The sequence below is a fragment of the Pteropus medius genome, unplaced genomic scaffold, assembly GCF_902729225.1.
Source record: "Pteropus medius unplaced genomic scaffold, Ma_sr-lr_union100, whole genome shotgun sequence".
NCBI lineage: Eukaryota > Metazoa > Chordata > Mammalia > Chiroptera > Pteropodidae > Pteropus > Pteropus medius.
The window spans coordinates 1,804,852-1,825,523 of NW_024352004.1; the positions used below are offsets into that span (position 1 = coordinate 1,804,852).

At 35.3% G+C, this 20,672-nt stretch overlaps 1 protein-coding gene across 1 annotated transcript in view; it reads right to left on the bottom strand.

The window, feature by feature from the left end:
* NSF (N-ethylmaleimide sensitive factor, vesicle fusing ATPase) overlaps positions 1–20,672 on the bottom strand; it is a 123,962-nt gene that overhangs the window by 84,527 nt on the left and 18,763 nt on the right. The window contains exons 2-8 of the mRNA XM_039846806.1: positions 18,536–18,621; positions 16,522–16,621; positions 14,140–14,179; positions 9,896–10,062; positions 7,052–7,159; positions 6,494–6,569; positions 4,109–4,264 (exon numbers count right to left, since the gene is read on the bottom strand). Coding sequence (XP_039702740.1) covers positions 4,109–4,264; positions 6,494–6,569; positions 7,052–7,159; positions 9,896–10,062; positions 14,140–14,179; positions 16,522–16,621; positions 18,536–18,621 — 733 coding nt within the window. The remainder of the gene's footprint in view (positions 1–4,108; positions 4,265–6,493; positions 6,570–7,051; positions 7,160–9,895; positions 10,063–14,139; positions 14,180–16,521; positions 16,622–18,535; positions 18,622–20,672) is intronic.

Here is a 20,672-nt window from a genome sequence, read left to right on the forward strand (position 1 = left end):
TGTATTTTATTTGCACTGTTTTTAGCATCTGAAAGATATCTGCATGTGATTGAAAGGCTCCTTATCTCCTGGCAGCTCTACTTCATAAACTGCAGTCTCACTTATGATAACAGAAAAGAGTTGCTTTCCTCTTGAATTTCAAAAGAAACCTTAAAAATACAGATTGAAAATGGGCTTAGAGAGGGAGGCACAGAGGAAAGGAGACCAAAAAGAACACTGTCAGTTTCAAGGAATGGGGGCACAAGACCACAACAAGTGGCTTTCCTCCCCACTAGGTGGCCTGGATAGCTCCAAGGTAGAGATCCATCAAAGGACAGCGTGAGGCTTGAGGACTTAAGTTTCTACACCCTTTTCCTTCTAGCTCTAAAATGGATATAATCTCTGTCCCCTTTCCTGGGAGAGACGTGAACCTAGTCCTAAAGTCACATTAAGGGGCACTGATTTTTTTTTAACAATTATTTCACTGTTCCTTCAAAAGCATTTGTGGGTTTTTTTTTGCTCTGACATTTACAGTTTAGAGGTAATTGCCAGGGATGTTGAAAAATGAAGTTTCTTTGCAGAAACTCGATCTTTGCCAACAGAAGAGCTACAATGAGAAGGGAGGTGATCAACTGTTTACCCTGAGCACACCCCGCAAAACTGCCTGTAAAGGAGTAAGTGTGGTAAATGTCTGAACGAAAGCATATATTCAGTTGACACCTGAGTATGCTCGAGGACAGCAATCAGCTGTTGAATTTATTCACCTGTACTTTCAGATACCGGTTTTTGATGCCTACATTTCTATCTGGAACTCAAAAGGCACTTACTTCCATTATCACATAAAGTAAGGATTTAAGGTCATTCCTAACTAAACGTCTATCGTTATGGAGGTCGGAGGACATTCTAACTAAACAGCTATTCGTATCCACTAAGTGCAAGGTCCAGGTCTAGTTTTCTTTGCTAATGCTTTCATATACTTCCAAGGAAGAGCGGCCCCATGTGGGCTTGGGTGAGTCCAATGCTAAAGAAAATAGTTACTGATTAAAACAACAACAGTCTAAACTGAAATTCCCTCTAAGTAATCCCTTTTCCTATTTCTACACATGGCCTTTAATGCCCTCTCTTTAGGGCTGTATGTGACTTCTCTTTTAAGGCTTTCTCTGATTTTGATTCTATAAAAATATTATAATAAGAACAGGAAGATATATAGTACATACTTGAAGGTACTTCAAGAGGGAAACTAACAGGTTGGAAACTAACAGACAGGACACTTATTTTATGCGTATCACCTCATCTGATTCCTAATTTTACTGCATAATGGTGTGCCTCTGGTTAGTCCTTCGGTCTTCCTACATCTCATCAGCAACATTCTGTACGTATCAAAACTATATTTTCAATTTTGAAAAGCAACATGAAGTTTTACAACCAAAAGGAAAGAATTATATTATCTAGAAGCATAATTATCAGTCTCATAAACACGACATAAGAGGAGTCTAAATTTATCATTTTGTGAACTTGAGACTTTGATGTATAGGCAAAAAGATACATTTAGTTAAAATTCCTGTTTACAGAGTAGACATAACCCTATACTTCATGGTAAAGATAATGATTAGGTTTCAAGCCAAAAGCAAAAAAGTTCTCTGCTTAAAACAAAACAAAACAGCCCCATAATTACTCTTTTCTAATCGCTATTTTTTTTTTCATTTGAATTGATTTAACCAACCCAGTGTTCAACTGGATCCCAAAATCATACATCTTTATCTATTTAGTTAACAAAGAGTGAGGAAAATAATCAGCCAATTTTGTTTCCACCTAGCAGGGTAAAAGAACACAGGGTATATAAAAAAAGGACTTGTGTAGTGTTATTTTATATTCTACCCATATGTAGCAATTTGTACTTTTATATACCTTTACTAAAGTCTAATGAGAACTTTATAACCACACTGTACTTGGAGTGTAATAAGTTTATTCTACTATGTAACTGCCTCAAATTTCAAAGGAAAAAAGAAGCCTTTATTGAAAATTAGGGAATGACACATGCATAGCAAGAGAATTATTTCTCAGTCATTTTACCACAAAAAAAATAGCTTTAGGACACTGAGAATCTTCTTTCAGAAAAAAGAAATTGTCTTTCAATTCAGCTTAAAAGCCAAAGTAGTTTTACACTTATTCTCTTTTAAATCAAATTGATAACATATGCTTCTTGATGGCAAAGGCCATAACGAAATAAAAATACATTACTTTTTTTTTAAAGGACAGAACTCTTTTTTGGTTTAGTTAAATTAGTATAAAATATTAGAAAAATAAATCCATAAAAAGAGTTCTGGAGAGTAGCACTCACAAAGAAAATTCAAATCCATGGTCCTTAGTCAAAAAGCATGTTAACAGCAACAAAAGCATACTATTATAATTCAACTAATTTCAATATGGATCGCAAAAACAGATTAATTTTGCTCAGAAATTCCAAATCTGTTTTGGTTTAATTTCAAACTTTTCAACAGCTGGCAAAATCATAAATCGACTATTATGAGTTTTACTCCTTTATGCATTATCTACCCAACATCAGACAGAGGCCCTAATGAGCAGGGTTTAGATAATGCACCAACACAAAACTAGTGTCTGAATAACTGAATCTTCGATAGCTTCTAAACTGTGAGAAAATATTTATAATGTGATTAAGGATATGGCTTTACAGAAGCAGTTATTTTTGTACTTGTTGGCTAGATAGTATAATATTCAAAGAAACATAACCATTAAACTCTTTCTGCACCAGGGCTCACTCTTGAAAACCAGAAAAATATCTGACGAGAATAACAACATTTGGAATGGTCCTTTTATCTCTGCTTATAGCTAAAATACACATAAACAATATTTTCATGTCCTAATCAGAAAGCTTTATAGATTTATTGTGTCTCAAAATACACATTACCAAGATAGTGAACTATCACATTTTTTACTATTTTCCAAATTAAAATTCTGTTTTTTATGGACTTGGCCTTTGTATCTTTTAGATAAAGAAGTATGTTATTGCCATTTCAAGGTGTATAAAACTAAGGTGATGAGGGTCTCTGTCATTTTCTCTTAATCCAATTCCAAACTCGACCTTTACCCAGTGAACAGGTGTGTGCTGTGCCTGTAATTTATCAGAGTGAGCGACCCAGCAGAAAAGCTACCAACAATAGGAGGCTAATAGAACCAGGCACTTAGCGCCTAGAAAGCAGTTCTCATCCCCACCATTATGAATATACTTTTATCTCCCAGTAGCAATTTAAAGATAAAGAATGATGGGGGTGAGGGGAGTAATATATTCATATTCCTTCAGTTTTTTGGATTCTGTTTTTATCCTAATAGTCTGCCAGCAGCTATAATGTTATAAATTCCTTTCTCAGATATTCTGTTTCTCACATTCCAATCCAACCTATGATATGGATATGAAAACAGTCATGACAGCATTTCCACTAGGGCAAAAAAACGCCACTTCACACAGATAAATTAAATAAACCTTCAAGAAGAAAGTGATAAATGAATAGCACATTTCTTTGAATGCAATGTGGAAACTCCTACGTATCCCCTACATTTGTCTTATTGGATCATACTTATCTAATTTAAAAACGTGCCAAGTATCCACTTACTAGGTATGAAGAGGTACTAATTGGTAATATGACAGCACACTAAAAAGAAGCAGCAGCTAATATCAGAACAATGCACAGCTAATATTAGAACAATGCCCACAGACTAATAGGTAATAATTATTCAGCAGGGTAAATCTTAACCATAGTGGATCTTTAGAGTCAGATGAAATTTCTAAATATTCCATATAGAAAAACATTCACAAATAACTAAATAAAATAAAGTTTCTAAATGTCTTATAGAAAAAAAAATCATACTTGAATAAATTCGAGCAAAACCACAAATATTTCCATGATTTCCCCATAAAATTAAAATGTAATTTTAAAAGATCTAACACTTCAAAGATTTTTCTAGAAAACTTTTTTTTAAAAGAAGTTAAAAGAGAAAAATACTTTGGCAGGTCTGAAGAATATTTTCAAAACAATACTGAAAAGAGACTAAATCACACTCACTTTTTAAAAAACACAAGATTTAATCAAATTTTCCTTTTTAAACTCACCCATCTGCTCCACAATCTCAGGAGGAAACACTCGGGAAGCAAATGCTCGTCGAAAAATATCTGAAAATTCCTTGTCCAGACCTCCTATCCCCATTTTTTCGAAATTCCAGTCAGGATTGATGATAGACTGGCGATTTTCCTTGGTTTTAGCTTTGCCTATGTCAAACAAAGATAATCAAATGTGAGGTAAAAACAGTGTCAAAAGACAAAACTCCCCGAGCATCCTCAGTGAATAAAGAGAAGCTACCTTTATACAAAGATGAACAGCGTGGTCTTTGCTGATGTTCTAATAAGGAGGATGAGTTTTTCTATGCTAACTATTTTGTCTGGTTCCCATTTAGGGTCAGTAAAACACTTTTCAAGATGACTAAACTCATGCCGAAGCCCATTTGTAATCAATCCATGGAGCTTGGTTGTCTTAACCTCTAATCCCAACCGAGTTAGCTAATTTGGTTGATTAGAAGAAATATCATGTGCATATCTGAAGACAACACTAGCTGGCAGAAATGCAAATGAAATCTAGCAGTCCCTCAAAGCTTCTAAAACAAGTGTATTTAAAAATACATATATTTATCTAGATTAAGTTTATAATTGGGTATATAATCCCTAAACCTGAGAAGATGCACTAAATAAATTTGATGTCTTATTTGCTTTTTCTTTACTTGCACACAGAAGTGTAAAATCATCCTAAAGTCTTTAATAATTTCAAAATTTGTATTTTCAAATTCTTTCACGAAGATAAAAATTATTTAATTTAAATGTCACAGTGCCATCTAAAGTAACTTAAGAGAACCATATTATCTCAAATACAAAGAATAAAATACCTTACTACACTCTACTATAAACAAAAAAAGAAAGTAATATTATAGTTTTGTTTTGTTTTGTTTTTTAATTAGGGAAGAAAAGTTCATATTAGAAAAAGTGTATCCTCGATGGTAGTTTGATGGTTAGAATTTTCTGGACTTAACCACTTCCTTTATAAAGCTATGGAAAATGTTCCTTATGCTCTACTGCCCTCTTGTGGCCAAAATTACTGCATGCTAAATCATTACACAATTTTATTTTCTAATGGGAAAAACCTATCAATCACACCTTTTCATGAATTACTTAGAAATACCCACATAGTATGAAAGTTACAAAACTCCCTTGGGATAAGATACCCTAACAAAAGGTGTACAAAACATAAAATACGAGGTAATCATTGTAGAAATGTACCAGATCAATAACGAGAGATTTTGATATACCCTACATCCACAAAATAACTTAGTCATTAAAAATTATGTTGTAAAGTTGTGTTCATTAAGATGCCTGAAATATATTAAGCATAAAGAAAAAGTTATAAAATGGTATGAAAATAGACTTAAATTTTTAAATTTTGGAGTTGTGAGTTGTTTTTGAGTATCTATCCATATTTTATAAAATATAAGTAAGAAAAAAACAATAAAAAGGAACAATAATCTATAAATGAAGAAAAAAGGCCACACATTCAAAGTTAAATAACCTTGGATATGATAGTGTATACTTTCTTCTGGAGTAGACAATCAACTTAGTTAAAGCAATCAAAAATAAGAATTACTATACAGTTAGTGGCATCATTATTCTGGTGAGTTAATATTCTTAAAGAACAATTTGCATTATTTGAATATAACAAAAATAGGGCTAACGTAAAAGAGTAGGAATGAACTACGAATCTGTTGGAACTACGAACCTGCACATTCATCATTCAACTCAATCACTAATAGAAGTGACACCCGTATCATGTTTAACACACAACCAGGTGAGGGACAATCCACAGACTGACTGGTTCTCAAGGTCACGAGAGACTGTGAAAGCCTGAGGAACTGTCAGAGACTGGAGAAGACTATGAGACTATAAACAGCTAACTGTAATGTGGGATCCCGAGTCAGATCCTAAGATAGAAAAAGGACCTAATGAAAAAACTGGTGAAATCCAAATAAAGCCTGTGGTTTACTTAGGAGCAATGAAACCACATTTATTTCATTTTGGTAACCGTACTACAGCTATTTAAGACAACATCAAAGGAAGTTGGTGAAGCGTTTACAGGAACTCTTTGAACTACTTTTTGCAAATCTTCTGTAAGCCTGAACTTTTACTTATTTATAGTGTGGTTACTAGGAAATTAAAAATTACATGTGTGGCTCACATTATATTTCTATTGGACAATGCTGATCTAGTGAAGGTTTCAAACTTTACCATCAGCACATCTGACGAATAGGAAATACTTCGTGGTTTTGTGAAAAGCCTTCTCAAGGGCAGGGCCCCTATTCGCCTTCTCCACTTGAAAATCACCGTAAGCTGAGTCACATATAGTAACAGCAATAGACCCCACTTCATTCGGAATCTTCTAAAAACTGTAAATCTTACCAATAAGATTGAGTGATGAATTTTCTGCTTTTTCAAATGCAACTTGACTGTTTCCAACAACCAGTCCTACTTCGATCTGGATAGAAAAACAGTAAGTAGTAGTTAGTCTACTAGCTGACTTCTGGACTTCTAAAAGCAAAGCCAAAAATGAAGGGGAACGAGGTCTCTCGGAGAAGAGCAAATCTTCCAAACTATCATCCAAGTTACAGTTATTTCTGTCATAACTACCTTCCTATTATTCCTATTTTCTTTATTTCAATGCATATATCTTTTCATAAGGCCTGTCTTCTTCTTTTTTATTTATAATAAATATCATCTTCACTCAACCAGGATTACAGGTACATATAAAAGTTCAAATTATTATTAGGTCTGTAAATAAGTGTATTTTATGCTATATTTTAATAACAATGCTGGCTATAAAAACAGAGTACATAACATGAAAGTGTACATAACATGAAAGATATCACTGAGCAAGAGAATGGATGGGAAAATTGGCTTACTGTGCACAATTCACCTCATAAAGACTATCCAATAAAGATTATTAGAAATAAAACATACCTTCTGCCTTTTACCGGTCGCAGGCTCTCCCTTCAGGATGCTAGGATCCATGGCTTCAATATCCTTTACCAGCAAGCCAAAAAGCTTCTCATTGAAGCTAAAGACAAGCTGTGTAGGAAAGAGGTAAAGGGAGAAAAATCACTTTATGATATAATGGCTTGATGCTCACAATGTTTTCCAAATGCAGGAAACCAGCTTTGTCTTGTGTATCCCTCTCAAATATGCTCCACAGGCAAACTACCCACCTAACCAATGAAAGGAAAAGGGAACTACTATTTATTGAGTATCTACTATGTACCAAGCAAACACGACAGGAGGTTATATAATTCAGTCGCAAACTCTCTTAGAAACAAATCATTCTCCAGTTTTACTAGTAAGGAAACAGATCCAGAGGAAGGCTAAGCAATGGGACCAAGTCACAGGAAATGACACTGCCAGGATTCAAGCCTGAATCTGTGACTCTGATATCCATGCTTTTCTACAACCAATACAAAATGCCTGCCATACAAGTGCAGAGACAGCGTCTGAATGTTCATTCATTAGCCAAGTATTTATTGAGTGCTTTCCACAAGCTAGGCCCTCTTCTACATGCTCGGGGTGTAACAGGCAAAGCTGTCAATCCCGCCACTATTAACTACTCCAAAGGGAACTAAATACTAAGAACAGTGATTTGGGGTGAGATTTATTTCTTCTCTGTATCACGGAGGATTTTCTTGCATGGGTTTACAGACATCTGCATGTTATTAGGTTTAAAGTTATTATAAACACCAAAGCATTTTCTATTAAATATCCTTCTAAGCATATTCTGTTAAAACACTAAAACTAAAACTCAAAACAATAAAGTTTAATGAGGCGATATGAACACAACTATCAGTCAAAAAGTGTAAGAATCCAGAGGAATGTAGTATAGTCCAAAAAGCAATGGACAGGTGGTTGATAAATTATCAGCTAAATGTCCTCTCGGGAGGCCTTCTCGGACCATTTAATTCAAAGTAGCACCACAGGGGCTCCCTAGTGCATCATCCCGTTTAACTTACATCAAATTACTTAACAGTACATGGCATTTCTTTATTTCGTGTCTTCCCAAACTAGAAAGTAAGCTCTATGAAAATAGAGATTATGTGTATTTTGTTCATTGCTGGTCTGCAGTGCCTAAAATAGCAGCTGGAACATAACTAGGTGTTCGATAAATATTTACTTAATTAATTGATCGATTAACTAGTGGGTTCTTGTCTCAGCTACACCCCTGGATGTATGAACAGGGACATGTTATTTATCTTCTCTGGACCTAAAATTCCTCATTCGCAAAATGAAGAGGTTAGACAAGATAATCTGAGGTTCATTCCAATTCTAATATTCTTAAAAATAATAATAAATGCACTATATCCTTTTCCTGTCTATCAGTAATTCAGCTTCTACTAGCAAAAGTCTGAGATTATAATGTGTCGATTATCAAACCCTTAGTTTTGTTCCAGATCTATGCCATTTCAGTTAAACAAGAGAATGACAAAAAATAACACTCCTTTCAGCCCAACAGCGCTTTCCTTCTATAGCGTCTCTCATTCCTCATTCTGCATGGCTTCCCACGTAGGAGACTGCAAGGGCATTCTAGGTAAGTCAGTAGAGGTCAGAACGCTACAAGCAAGGATTCTCAAATATTTTGGTCTCAGGACCCCTTTATGAGCCTAAAAATTTTTTGAGGACCCCAAAAAGCCTTTGTTTATATGGATTATATCTATTGATATTTAGCATATTAGAAACTAAGACAAAAACTTAAAAGGCATTTGTTAATTTAAAAATAACTAATAAATCCATTATGTGTTAATATAAATATTTTTAATTTATTTTAAGAAACTCTTATTTTCCAAAATAAAAAGCACAAGCTGGAAGAGAGGCATGGTCACATTTTCATGAATCTCTTTAATGTCTGGCTTAATGGAAGACAGCTGGACCCTCATGTCTGCTCCAGCGGTCGACGTGCTACACTAGCACGTAGTCTAAACTCCGCTGTACACTCATGAGAGAACAAAAGGAGACAGACACGTTATGTCTTGGTATTAATATGAAAATAGTTTTGACTTCGCAACCCCCTGAAAGAGCCTCAGAGACCCCCAGGGGTCTCAGGACCACGCTTTGAGGACCCCTGCTATGGAACTACCGTAGGAAAAAGGAGCTGGGGATGATTAAGAAAAGTCACAAAGAAGAAGACAAATATAAGAGCAACAGAGCAATAATTATTTATGTGAACAAACAGCAATTTATGAAATCACACATTTTTTTAGGGTACGATTTTAAAAGAATAGAATTTCTTCTTGGGAGGTTAACAATATGTTAAGTGAAGTCCAAAAAAAAAAATTTGCAACATAAACAATATCATTTTAAAGTAGAGAAAATTTGAGTTTCAGAGGTTCCATGAAAAATCTGAAAATATATAATAATAATTTTCTTAAGTTTCTCAAAGAAGTTCATAACCAAAGAAAAAACTACTTTTCTACAGAAATATATCAGTAAAAGAGAAAGACATCCAAAGACTAAATAAATGTGCCACAATAAGAAAAAAAGAAATTTGAGTCACACATGTGTGCAGTGTTTCCAAATTTAGACAGAAAAGCTGCTGTAATTAAATAGGATGTTGAAACCTAAAAGCTGCTTTAGAATTTTTCTGAACAGACGCCTTCCTTGAGGTTCAGTAAACATATCTCCTTCATTTTTCATCACTCACCTTGCATATACCTGTTCATATGCAAAGCTTCTCTCATTTTTAAAAAGCAGAATTAATTGTGGACAACTGCAAGAACGAGAATGCCTATAAAGTGAAAGAAATGAAAGAACATTTCAAACTACCTGCTGCCCCACTGAGAACGCCTGGTTGTTGAACTGCTGAATAAACTCTGCTGCCATCTTGTCAGTATCATAAGGGTTGGAATCGATGCTTTTTTTCTGTAGGAAATCGATCTCGATGGTCATTGTACCAATACATTGTTTGGCCTTGTCAAATGTATACAAGGACACTAGAGGGGGAAAAGAAACATTTTTTTTTTTTTTTTAAATCACAGGGATATCAAATGCTTGCTATGTTTCAAGTAACTAAAAGTTTTACATAAATGAATCATAACAGAACTTGTCCAAAAGGAGACATTACATGGCCTTCACTGGATGGACACACACAGGCACAGATTTTAAAACATGGTAATAACTACTAGATATTTTCTTCCCCATATCAATTAATTAGAATATATTGTACAACACTTTCCTTCTACTTTTACACTCTGTCTCTCTCTCTCTGTCTCTCTCTGTCTCTCTCTCTCTATATATATATATATTTAAAGTTTATTTTGCTTTTTATTTATTTTTGCAAGTAGAATTTTTGTGAGCTCTTCTCGTTTCTGATTTCTAGTCTGCCATCTTCCCTCATATCTCTACTTTTACCCTCTTAAGGAGAAATCACAGCCCCCCACCTCTCCCCAAATGACCTCTTCCCCTTTCTCATTTAACAGAGGACGCTTACATTTACAAGGAGCCAGCATAGCACCCTGTTTCTAAAAAGATTTTTCTGACGCAAAGAGCTAGGCTGAGAGCTGCGTGGCTCTTTTGCCCTAAAAAAAGGAGGGGAGTTTGCTTCAGAGCAACTTAGGAGTCCGACATTTCTTTCTGAATACTATAAAAATATTTACTGAGTACAGTAATTTCTACATGTAGGACGTGTAGAACAGAGTAAAGACCATGTTTTTAACTCATTTTTGTATTTAACAGCACCTAATGGTGTGTGTTAGCATGAACTATTTAAATAAAAGAACAACAGCAAATAAATAAATAAATAAATAACCATAGTCTCTTTGTTAATAACAAAAGTGGCAAAACAAAGAAACTTTGAAGTCTGAATGTTTTAATAGATTCTGTTTGTAACTAGAGAAGCATTTAGTGCTCTGTGCCTTGATTTGTCACATCTATAAAACAAGAAGACTGGATTAGATAAGTCTTTATACTAAATTCTTCACACTTAAAATTCTGTTCTAAACTTATTTTTTATAATCTAGCCACTTGAGTTATGTACAAGAATTTTCTGTAAATTCTTTGAATGAAATTGCTTGTGTAATCATATTTTTATATTTTGGTTTGCTGTCATAAAGGGAGACATGTGTATTTTAAAGATAAACATTTTCAAAAGCAAAATTACAAAGAAGGCCAGGGTGAGGAATAGAAAACATACTATCACAAAATGAGTTCCAATCACGGCATAAATTCAAATTTTGGCTGAAAGTTTCAGAATACTCTCCTGCCTCCACTTTCGGATATTTGTTCTTTCTTAACATTTCCCAGAAAGTACAGGTTACAAGCCAAATAACTTTCATAAGCAAGAGAGCTTAATTGTTTCCCCACAGAGTGAAGATATATATAGGATGAAATATTAATATAAGTATGAATAAGTTGATTCAAAAATTCTATTTCCAGGTGTCTGGTCCTGGAAGACTCTTGTAATCTCATGTAATCTCCCCCAGAAAGACTAAAAAGATAACTATAGGGAAGTTCATTATAACATTATTTATAATAGTCAAACATTGAAAAAAATGCTCATCAGTAAGAGAATGGTCAATACAATAAAGGATATTCATAATATGAAATACCATAGAGAATTAAAATAAAAACTTGATGTATGTTTAATAAAGGTGGATGGCCCATTAAAACATAATATTGAGTGAAAAAAGTATATTACAGAAAGATTTGTATAGTATGATTCCATTTAATGCATTAAAAACTCCAAAACAATTCCACGTCCTAATGCACATATATGTATGTATATGCACATATGTGTGTGTGGGGGGGGGTGTACCATCCTTATAGCAAGAAATATGAGTAAGTATGTTAAAATATCATTACTGACTACAGTTTTTAAGTACATATAATTTAAGGTCCACGTTCTTAAATAGAAAAGAACAAGCTGCCACAATTTCAAATGTTTTGGGCAGTACCATGGACAGAACCAATGGCAGCACCATGGTCAGCGCCACCATCAGCCCCAAAGGGACAGGTGCCCCAAAGGTTTCATTCAGGAGCAAAGGGTGAGAGTTTGAAAAAGCTTTCTTATTTTATGACTAACATCAATTTAATACCAAAGATTAACAAAAAAATATTTTTATAGGCAAAAAAATGTATAGCCAATGCTTTGAATAAATGTAGACATCACAATGACAGGAATACGACAGTGGTCAAACACGTGCTAATTGAACATTAGTCTGTAATTCTTAAAACATGGCATTTCCAGATGAAAAGAAGACTAAGCAATTCTTCCAGAAGATTCTCAAGTAAAACTGCTGACCTGACTAAAAAATTCTCACCTTACAGACAGAACTCTTGTTCCAGAATCTTTGAATTAGCACTTCCCTTCATGCCACACCTCCTGTCCCATCTTTGCCTATATCTCTACTTACACGGAACCAGCTTTCTACCTTCACGGCCACGTCATCCACATGGAGCAGGCCCACTTCCTCGCCTCAGGCTTACTCCACCCTAGTCCCAGCTGATCACTTGGTTTTATGATTTTGCCCATTAAGTCTGTTTGATTTACCTTTTAAAGAACTTTACAATCAAGATAAAGCATTTCTGGTAAGAGAATGCTTTAAACATAATTTAAGCCACAAAATATATTTCTCAATTCATCAAGATTCATCAAGGTGTGAATGTTCACACTTTTTCATAACTGAATTTATCTACATTAAAAGTTAAATTTAAGCACACTCCCCAGGAGGAGAGGCCTGGGGATTTTGTTTTTGTTTTGTTTTGTTTTTGTTTTTGTTTAAAAAAAAAAAAAAAGGCAAACTCCCCAAGTGTTTCTTTCAGGGAACTTTGGAAAGCACTCTCATTTTCTTTCCTTCCCTTATTGCACCCATGAAGCTAACATGACGTTATATAACAAGATCCACACTCCATTTTCTCAATTTTCCCACACAAAGAGATAATCCAGTTTTTGCTTATAATCCACAAGTGGCTTAGTCCTATTTTTCCCCTGAAATCATGAATTGCTCTCCGTGCCCTTCCCTGGTGAATTAATGATGACTTTACAATATTCTTTATTTTAAAAAGTGTACCATATTGCCATCCTTTCTTCTCCTTAACCTAAATCTGACTTATCTTTCCAAACACAGGGGAAACATATCTTAGTTTACAGTAAAATGGAATCACCAAATAATGCCAGTTATTCCTCTTCAACATAACTTAGACTTTTAAAAATATTTTTCCATAGCCATAGTTTCACAAAATCCTATTCAACACAAAATCCTAGGCTAGGCAAATCAAGTAACCTTTAAGCTATTCTCCTTGACTCCTGAATTCTCCCCACTCCTTGCTACACTCCACATGGACATTAGAATCCTTTCCTAAAAGTAGGATTTTGATGGGCTCATTCAGAAATTCTCAGGAGCTCTCAACTGTTTTTGCCTAAAATCCAGATTTCCAGTATGTGCTGCAAGGCCCGCCACTAACTGCATACTCTACCCTCACCAATACAATCCATTCAAGCAAACACTTCCTGAGCACTGCCTGTGATTTGCTTGCTCTCATCTCAATGCTTTTATTTATATTATTTCTCATCTTAAAAGCTTTTCTTCCTAATTTTTGAAACCTAACCACTGGACCACCAGGTTGCTCCTTTCTTCCTTATTTCTACCATGTAATTTTCCCTCCCCCTTCATAATCATGCTCAAAACTCCAATGCCTAGAAAGATTTCTCTGGTTAATTTTCCAGTCTCCAATCAATCTATCTACTGTTCTGTCTTAACATTTTTACACAGTGCTCTTGATGGTAATATTTGTGCACAGATTTACCTTGTAAATATTCTGTGAGCTTTAAATATGTGGATATTCTTTTCCCTAGTAGATTGTAATTTCCAGGCAGAATAGCAGGCAGATAGAGAAGTAGGGCTATAGGTACTACAACTATTTACTTCCCATTCTTATAGATCTAACCAGTAATATGAATACGATGGACGTTTAATAGCCTGACAACCAGTAACAGAAAACTGTACGGATCTCCATAACTATAAGAAAATCATGAAGAAAATCAACCTCAGGTAACTAAAAAATATACCTACCTTCTATTTCTTGCCCAATAGAAAGTCCAGCCCATTTTCGCTGTAAAATAAGAGAGAGAAAAAAAAAGACACTTAAAATCAAATCAATCAAAATTCGAGAAATGAGGAAAATAGGAATTTCTATGAATTTCAGGAACACATTCAAAGACCAAAATATGGTATGCTGCTATGTGCCGAATTGTGTCCCACAAAAAGACGTGTTGAAGGCTGAGCCCCAGAACCTGTGAATGTGCCTGTATTTCAAAATAAGGTCTTTTCAGATGCAATCGAGTTAAGATGAGGTCAGTCATATCAAGTTAGGGTGGGCCCTAAGCCAATATGATTGGCATTCTTATAAGAAGAGACACACAGACACATGGGGAGAAAGTCATGTGACAATGGAGGCAGAGATTGAAGCAATATGTCTACCAGTCAAGGAACATCAAGGATTGTGGGCAACACCAAAAGCAAAGCATGGAACAGATTCTTCCCTAGGGCCTTCCGAGAGAGCATGGCCCTGTGGACGCCTTAATTTCAGACTTCTAGGCTCCAGAACTGTGACTGAATACATTTCTGTTGCTGTAAGCCACCCAGTTAGTGGTACTTTGTTACAGCAGTCTAGGAAACTTATATGCTACAGTTTATATCTGAACATTCACTCCAGAGCATACGTAGCTTGCCTTTTTTTATAGTAAAGCTGGCACCATTGAGTAGATGCTCCTTTGCACAATATAATCTTTCTGAAAACCTTTGTAGTAACAGATATTATTTCAGTGCTCTAAATGTACTGTGGTAAGTTATACTGTTTGTTACAGTACCACAAAAGGAAAGACACTCAACTGATAAAAACTAAATTAAATCTGGTCAGATAATCTATAATGAAACCTAAGCAGGGATTCAGATCATTAGATGGTCACGACTAGTCCTTGTGTACTAGCCAAAGGCTTTTCAGGTATTTTCAACCAGCCTTTAGCCTCTCCCCAGGTCCTGACTGATTACAACGGCAATAACGTATGGGGTCGGCCAGACTGTGTTTAGGCAGGAATTCGGGACTGGCTTGGTATAGATTCAAAATTAGTAATTACTGGTAACACTGCAAAGAACAGCGAGAAAAAATAATTTTTGGCTAAAAATCAAAAGTTTCCCTACTCATCTATCGTGGGTTTTGTTGAATTTTAAATATGTGCAACATCAAGTGCTCTCCTGTCCAGCTTTCTCACCATAGGTCACTTCTTCCTCCTCGCTGCCCTTCATGTCCCTCTTCTCTAATATCCCACCCTACTTGCAGCAACCTGAAACTTAGGAGCACGTGGTTTAGCTCAGACTTGGAGTCACAGAGCAGCCACATTTAGATTCTGTACGTCAATCCCAAAGACAGCCTCAAAGGATGATAAAAATAGTATCTATTGTACGGGGCTGTTTTGAGAATTAAATTAACAAAAACATGCAAAAGTACTTAGAATCATACCTGGCCTACAGTAAATGTTGGGGAAAAATTTTTTAATAGCAGAAAGCCAAGGAGAAATAGTCAGAAACCCCATTTCTAACCACCAGAATCCCAAATGGAGTTCTGTGAAATCTGGAAAACCCTGGACGACCTCAAACCTCTGCTCTACAGAAACAAATGTGAAAAGTGACCCTGATAATGGAGAGGCATATAGTGAAGGGAAATAGTGAGTGAATATTTCCCATAATTTTTGAGAGCTCCAAGAGGTCTTTAGTAATTCCCACAATGAGTGTTTGATATCTTTCCCTAAACCTCCAGGGGAGTATATCAATGCTTATTAGCTTATGAAGAGGAGGAGGCAGGGGTAATATTTACAATGCTTAGCACTGTGGGATCAGAGGCACAAGCAAGGGGGTAAGGGAGCAAAGGCTACAGACTGGTATTTGCGCTGCTCCTAGATTATGTGTCATGTGTCTGGGGCAGTGCTAGGCAATTTTCCCCTCACAGAAACCACCAACAGTTATCAACGTAGTCATCATCCTTCTAGTCATTACAGGAGCCCAGCAAGGTAGGTTGTAATTCAAAATAACAGCTACTTGTATCATAGTCTTTAGTCTGGCATCACTGCATTTAAAAATCACTATTAATAAATGTTAATTTTACAGGTCAATGTCTTTTCTATTACCCTGAGAATTAACATTAAAATAACTTGATACCTTATCTAATAGCTAACTGATAATACTGCAGAATTTTTAAAACTTAGGAAAAAATCAAGACAATAAAAGGTAGACACAGGAAAACTGGCAATTAAAAACATATCTTTAAATTTCATATATACTGCCTAGATGTTTTTCTCTGATATGAATCAGTACAGTTGTAGGTGATGCTTGCTTTAAATGAATTGATTCTTCTATGACTTTCAAGAATAGAAGAGAATAAATTAACATCTGAGTTACCTGAGGTAAGCTGAATGCAATGCTCCCTGGGACCACTGACGGATGGGTCCTCAGTGTAAATGTGTACCTGTGGTTGGGAGAGGTCCTCACAATCACGTGCCTAAAGACAGAAACAGAGTCAGTACTTCATGTCAAGGGAGATGAAGAACACCATTCCAAACGCGTTATTTCCAACAACTGAGGCTTGTGAGTACTAGGTAGAAACATGGCATTATATAAGAGTCCTGAAGGAAGAGGACACATTTCATTTCCAAAAAATGTCACCACTTCAACATGTTTTCCAGGCATGAAGAGCACCTTGGGCCAAATACATATCAGGCAGAATCAAGACCAGGTTCAAGAGAGTACATACCATCCAAAACACCACCTTCATTACATTTCCGGTTTACATAAAACTGATGACATTATTTAGAGTCCTTAATAGTAAGTAAAAATTAAATGAATTTTCTCTCCTGAGACTTATTTCACATCCTAAATAGAATAAAGGGAGGAGAACCAAGAAAGAAGAGCCAGGATATAACAGTCAAAAGAAAGTTAGTCTTTAGGACTAGGCTTTAAATCTCTTTGCAGATTCTCGCAACAGATTGAATTAGTAATAACCTGTAAAATTAAAAAGATGGTAAAATAAAAAATTTTCACAAAATCTATCAGCTTTCATATACATATCAATATTTACTATTTCAAAGCATTTTGTGCTAATTCACCTTGCTCAGAAGTTACTCATAAACAGATACAATATTAATCTCATGATAATTTCTTACAGCAAGAAACTACCAAGAACTGTGTGTGAGACAGAAGCTTCGAACTGTTATGCAACAGCACTATCTTTTTAAAAGATAATTAAAAATTATCTTTTAGAATGCTATAATTTTTTAATATTAATGCTTAATGCTTCTAGACATATCATTTTGTCACTAGAACACAAGGTCCTTATAACTACTATATTCTAAGTAACTCCATCATGAGTACAATGAACATTCGACATGTGTAAAAGAATTCTATAAACAAATTCTCACACTGATCATCTATACTCCAGCTTATATGTGGGAAGTTCTGTGTTCGACTTAGCAGCAGAGAATTTTCAGGACTGAGAACAATATTAATACAGTCATGTAATACAGCCCCTTACTCTTAAGTTGAAAACGAAAAATGATTAGCAATTCTAATTCTGTGAAACTCATGTATTTCACAGATAGCTTAAAAACGAAACGAAACAAATTAAAACAAAAACAAAAACAAAAACAAAGAAAGGCTCAGTTAAAGTCTTGCTTCTTTGTTCCTTATTTCCCCAGCCTACTTTCTGGTACAGCCTCTTCATCTCCTTACCTCTACCAATCTCAGAAGCTTATGGATGGCACTGGACGTGGTAGCAGGGTCTTAATAAGTTCTGGCAGTGGGTGACATGAATCAGTTAAAATAACTGACAATAAAAAATGCTTGGGAAGAGTCTACATTTGCTGTGCATCTTCCAATTTTCATGTCTTTTACATTATCGTAGTAGTCATGATCCTAATAGCTAACATTTATTGAGGGCTTATTAATGTGCAAGGCACTGTTCTAAGTGCTTTATTTGTATAACTCTATCTTCACAACTACCCCAAGGAAGATATTATCATCATCCCTATTTTACAGATTAGGGCACCGAGACACAGACCCGGTGAATAACTTATCTCTGGCCACCCAGTTTGTAACTGACAGAGCCAGAATCCAAACTCAGATGATCTGAATCCACAGCCAAAACCTAATGACTGAGTTATTTATAATCCATACAACTAATATGTTTAGTTCTTCGAAGAAAATCGATAAAAAATAAGATGTATAAAAAGCCAGGTATGATTTTAAAAACATAGTTATCAAAGTTTAACACAATAAAGACGTCCTCATTTCTTCCATTTTCTAACTCAGCGAGAGGAATAAAAAAAAATATTCTCAAGTTCACTAAAAAATAAGGGTTCTTTAGAAGTTTCTAAAATGCCACCTAGCAGCTTAGGAGAAAACAAAGTTAGATACTCACTGGCCAGACTGGAAATCTTTTTCATTCACGACTGCGCAGTTGGTTAAAGATAATTCGTCTGTAGGACATCTCGCAGCTTGCATACTCTATATAAATCAATAATTAGGAAAATAAAATTAAGTCACCTTTTAATAACTTTAAAGACTAGTTTATGCTCTCCTGTCCTCTATACCTCATCACCTGTTGTAAACATCTGTTGTTTTTGACTCCCGGCATCCCTTCCTCTGTGATAATAGCAAACCTTTCCTTTTGGAAACCCTTCCTTCGCTATTCCACATGCTTTTGCGGACATGCTAATCACAGCACACATATAGCTACACAGAGGTCTGTTCCACCCATGGGATCATATGTACACAGGTAATAGAAGAAAAGCATTCCCCCTTGCCTCACCACCAAACAGAATGAAACTATCAGAGAAACAAAGGTAACAAAGACACAAGCAGACACCTTGAAACACAGATCCAACAACCAAGTTAAAGACCTGAGTCCTCAGTGTTGGTTATGAGCCAATAAATTCTCTTTTTTGATCAAGCTTATTTGAGCTGGCTTTTCCATCTCTTCAGATAAAAGAATTTTGACTGATTTAGGCCCAATGAAGTAAATTCAGTAAGTCTGATAAAGTGTAAGTCACAAAAAGTATCTTTTATAATAGATCTCTAGTGGCTATGAACCATATCCCCTATAGATTGAGAAAAACCATCTTCCAACAAAGATACAGGGTATATTTTTTTAAAACAGCAATTAACAATCTTTTTGATCAACAGCGACTAGCAAAACATTCCTCCGTATAATGAATTTAACCAATAACCTTTCCACCGTCCTTAGGGTTTCCTTGTTAGTAAAATATGACACTTGTAGTCATAGTTTGTTTATGACTAAAGTACTCATTCTTCAAACCTCAAATCAAAGCTGATTCTTCTTAAATTTGTCTCCCGAATACAAATTTATAGAGGAAAATAAATTACTTTTTGCTTTGCTTTTGTTTTAACTCAAAGGCTAGTTTCAATAGTTGTCCCAGTTGTTTGGCGGTCTCTAAAGAGGAATACATGCTCCCAAAGGGTTTGCAGGGTAATTCAAGTATCCAAATAAACTGAACCCAGAAACAGACCTCTGAATAGGAGTATCAAAATATTAACCCGAGGGTTTGAAAAATGAAGCACTATTTTGCTTTCTGTATTAATAAAAGAAAAATGAGAATATATTTTTCACCTTTAGCCCATCTTTTTTATTTCCTTTTGTATGTTTTACTACGTACATAAACTATTAGTATACAAGTTATAAATAAATATGTATATATATTGGGGATACATAATCAAAACGTTTTTTACTTATGGGATTCATGATAAACTGATTGGAAATCACTAATTTAGAACATGAGAGGATTAAAGTCTAGGCCATAATTTCGCTTTCTGAATGAGAGTATTTTTGCCGATGGTCACAGGTTGACAAGCCATCTGACAAAAACAGTACCCAGCTTTTTAGTTTCCCATCTACCCTGGGGTCTCACCTACAAGCTTCTTCCTCTTACACAGTTCCCCCTTATCTGTGGTTTCACTTTCCTCAGTATCAGTGACCTACAGTCAACCACAGTATGAAAATATTAAATGGAAAATTCCAGAAAAAACAATTCGTAAGTTTTAAATTGTGTGTGTTCTGAGTAGTGCGATGAAATCTCATGCCATCCTGCCCCGTCTGCCCAGGATGTGAATCATTCCCTTTGTCCAGCATGTCTACACCATATACACCATCCATTCATTAGACATCAGATCGGTTATCAGATCAGTTATCAGATCAGTTATCAGGGAAGCAGACCACATCCACAAAACTTTTATTACAAGTGTATTGTTATAATTGTTCTATTTTATTATTGTTGTTGTCATTGTCTTACTGTGTCTAATTTATAAATTAAACTTTATCATAGGTATGTTGTATGTATCTGAAAAAACATAGTATATATAGGGTTCACAACTATCTGTGGTTTCAGGCGTATACTGGGGGGTCTTGGAAAATAACCCTGTGAATAAGGCGGGGACTACTGTATATTCTTCTCCCTCCCCTAACTCTGAGCCCCTTGCCTCCCAACTCCTACTCATTCTACAGTTCTCAGCTCAGATATTACTTCTTCTAGAAGACATTC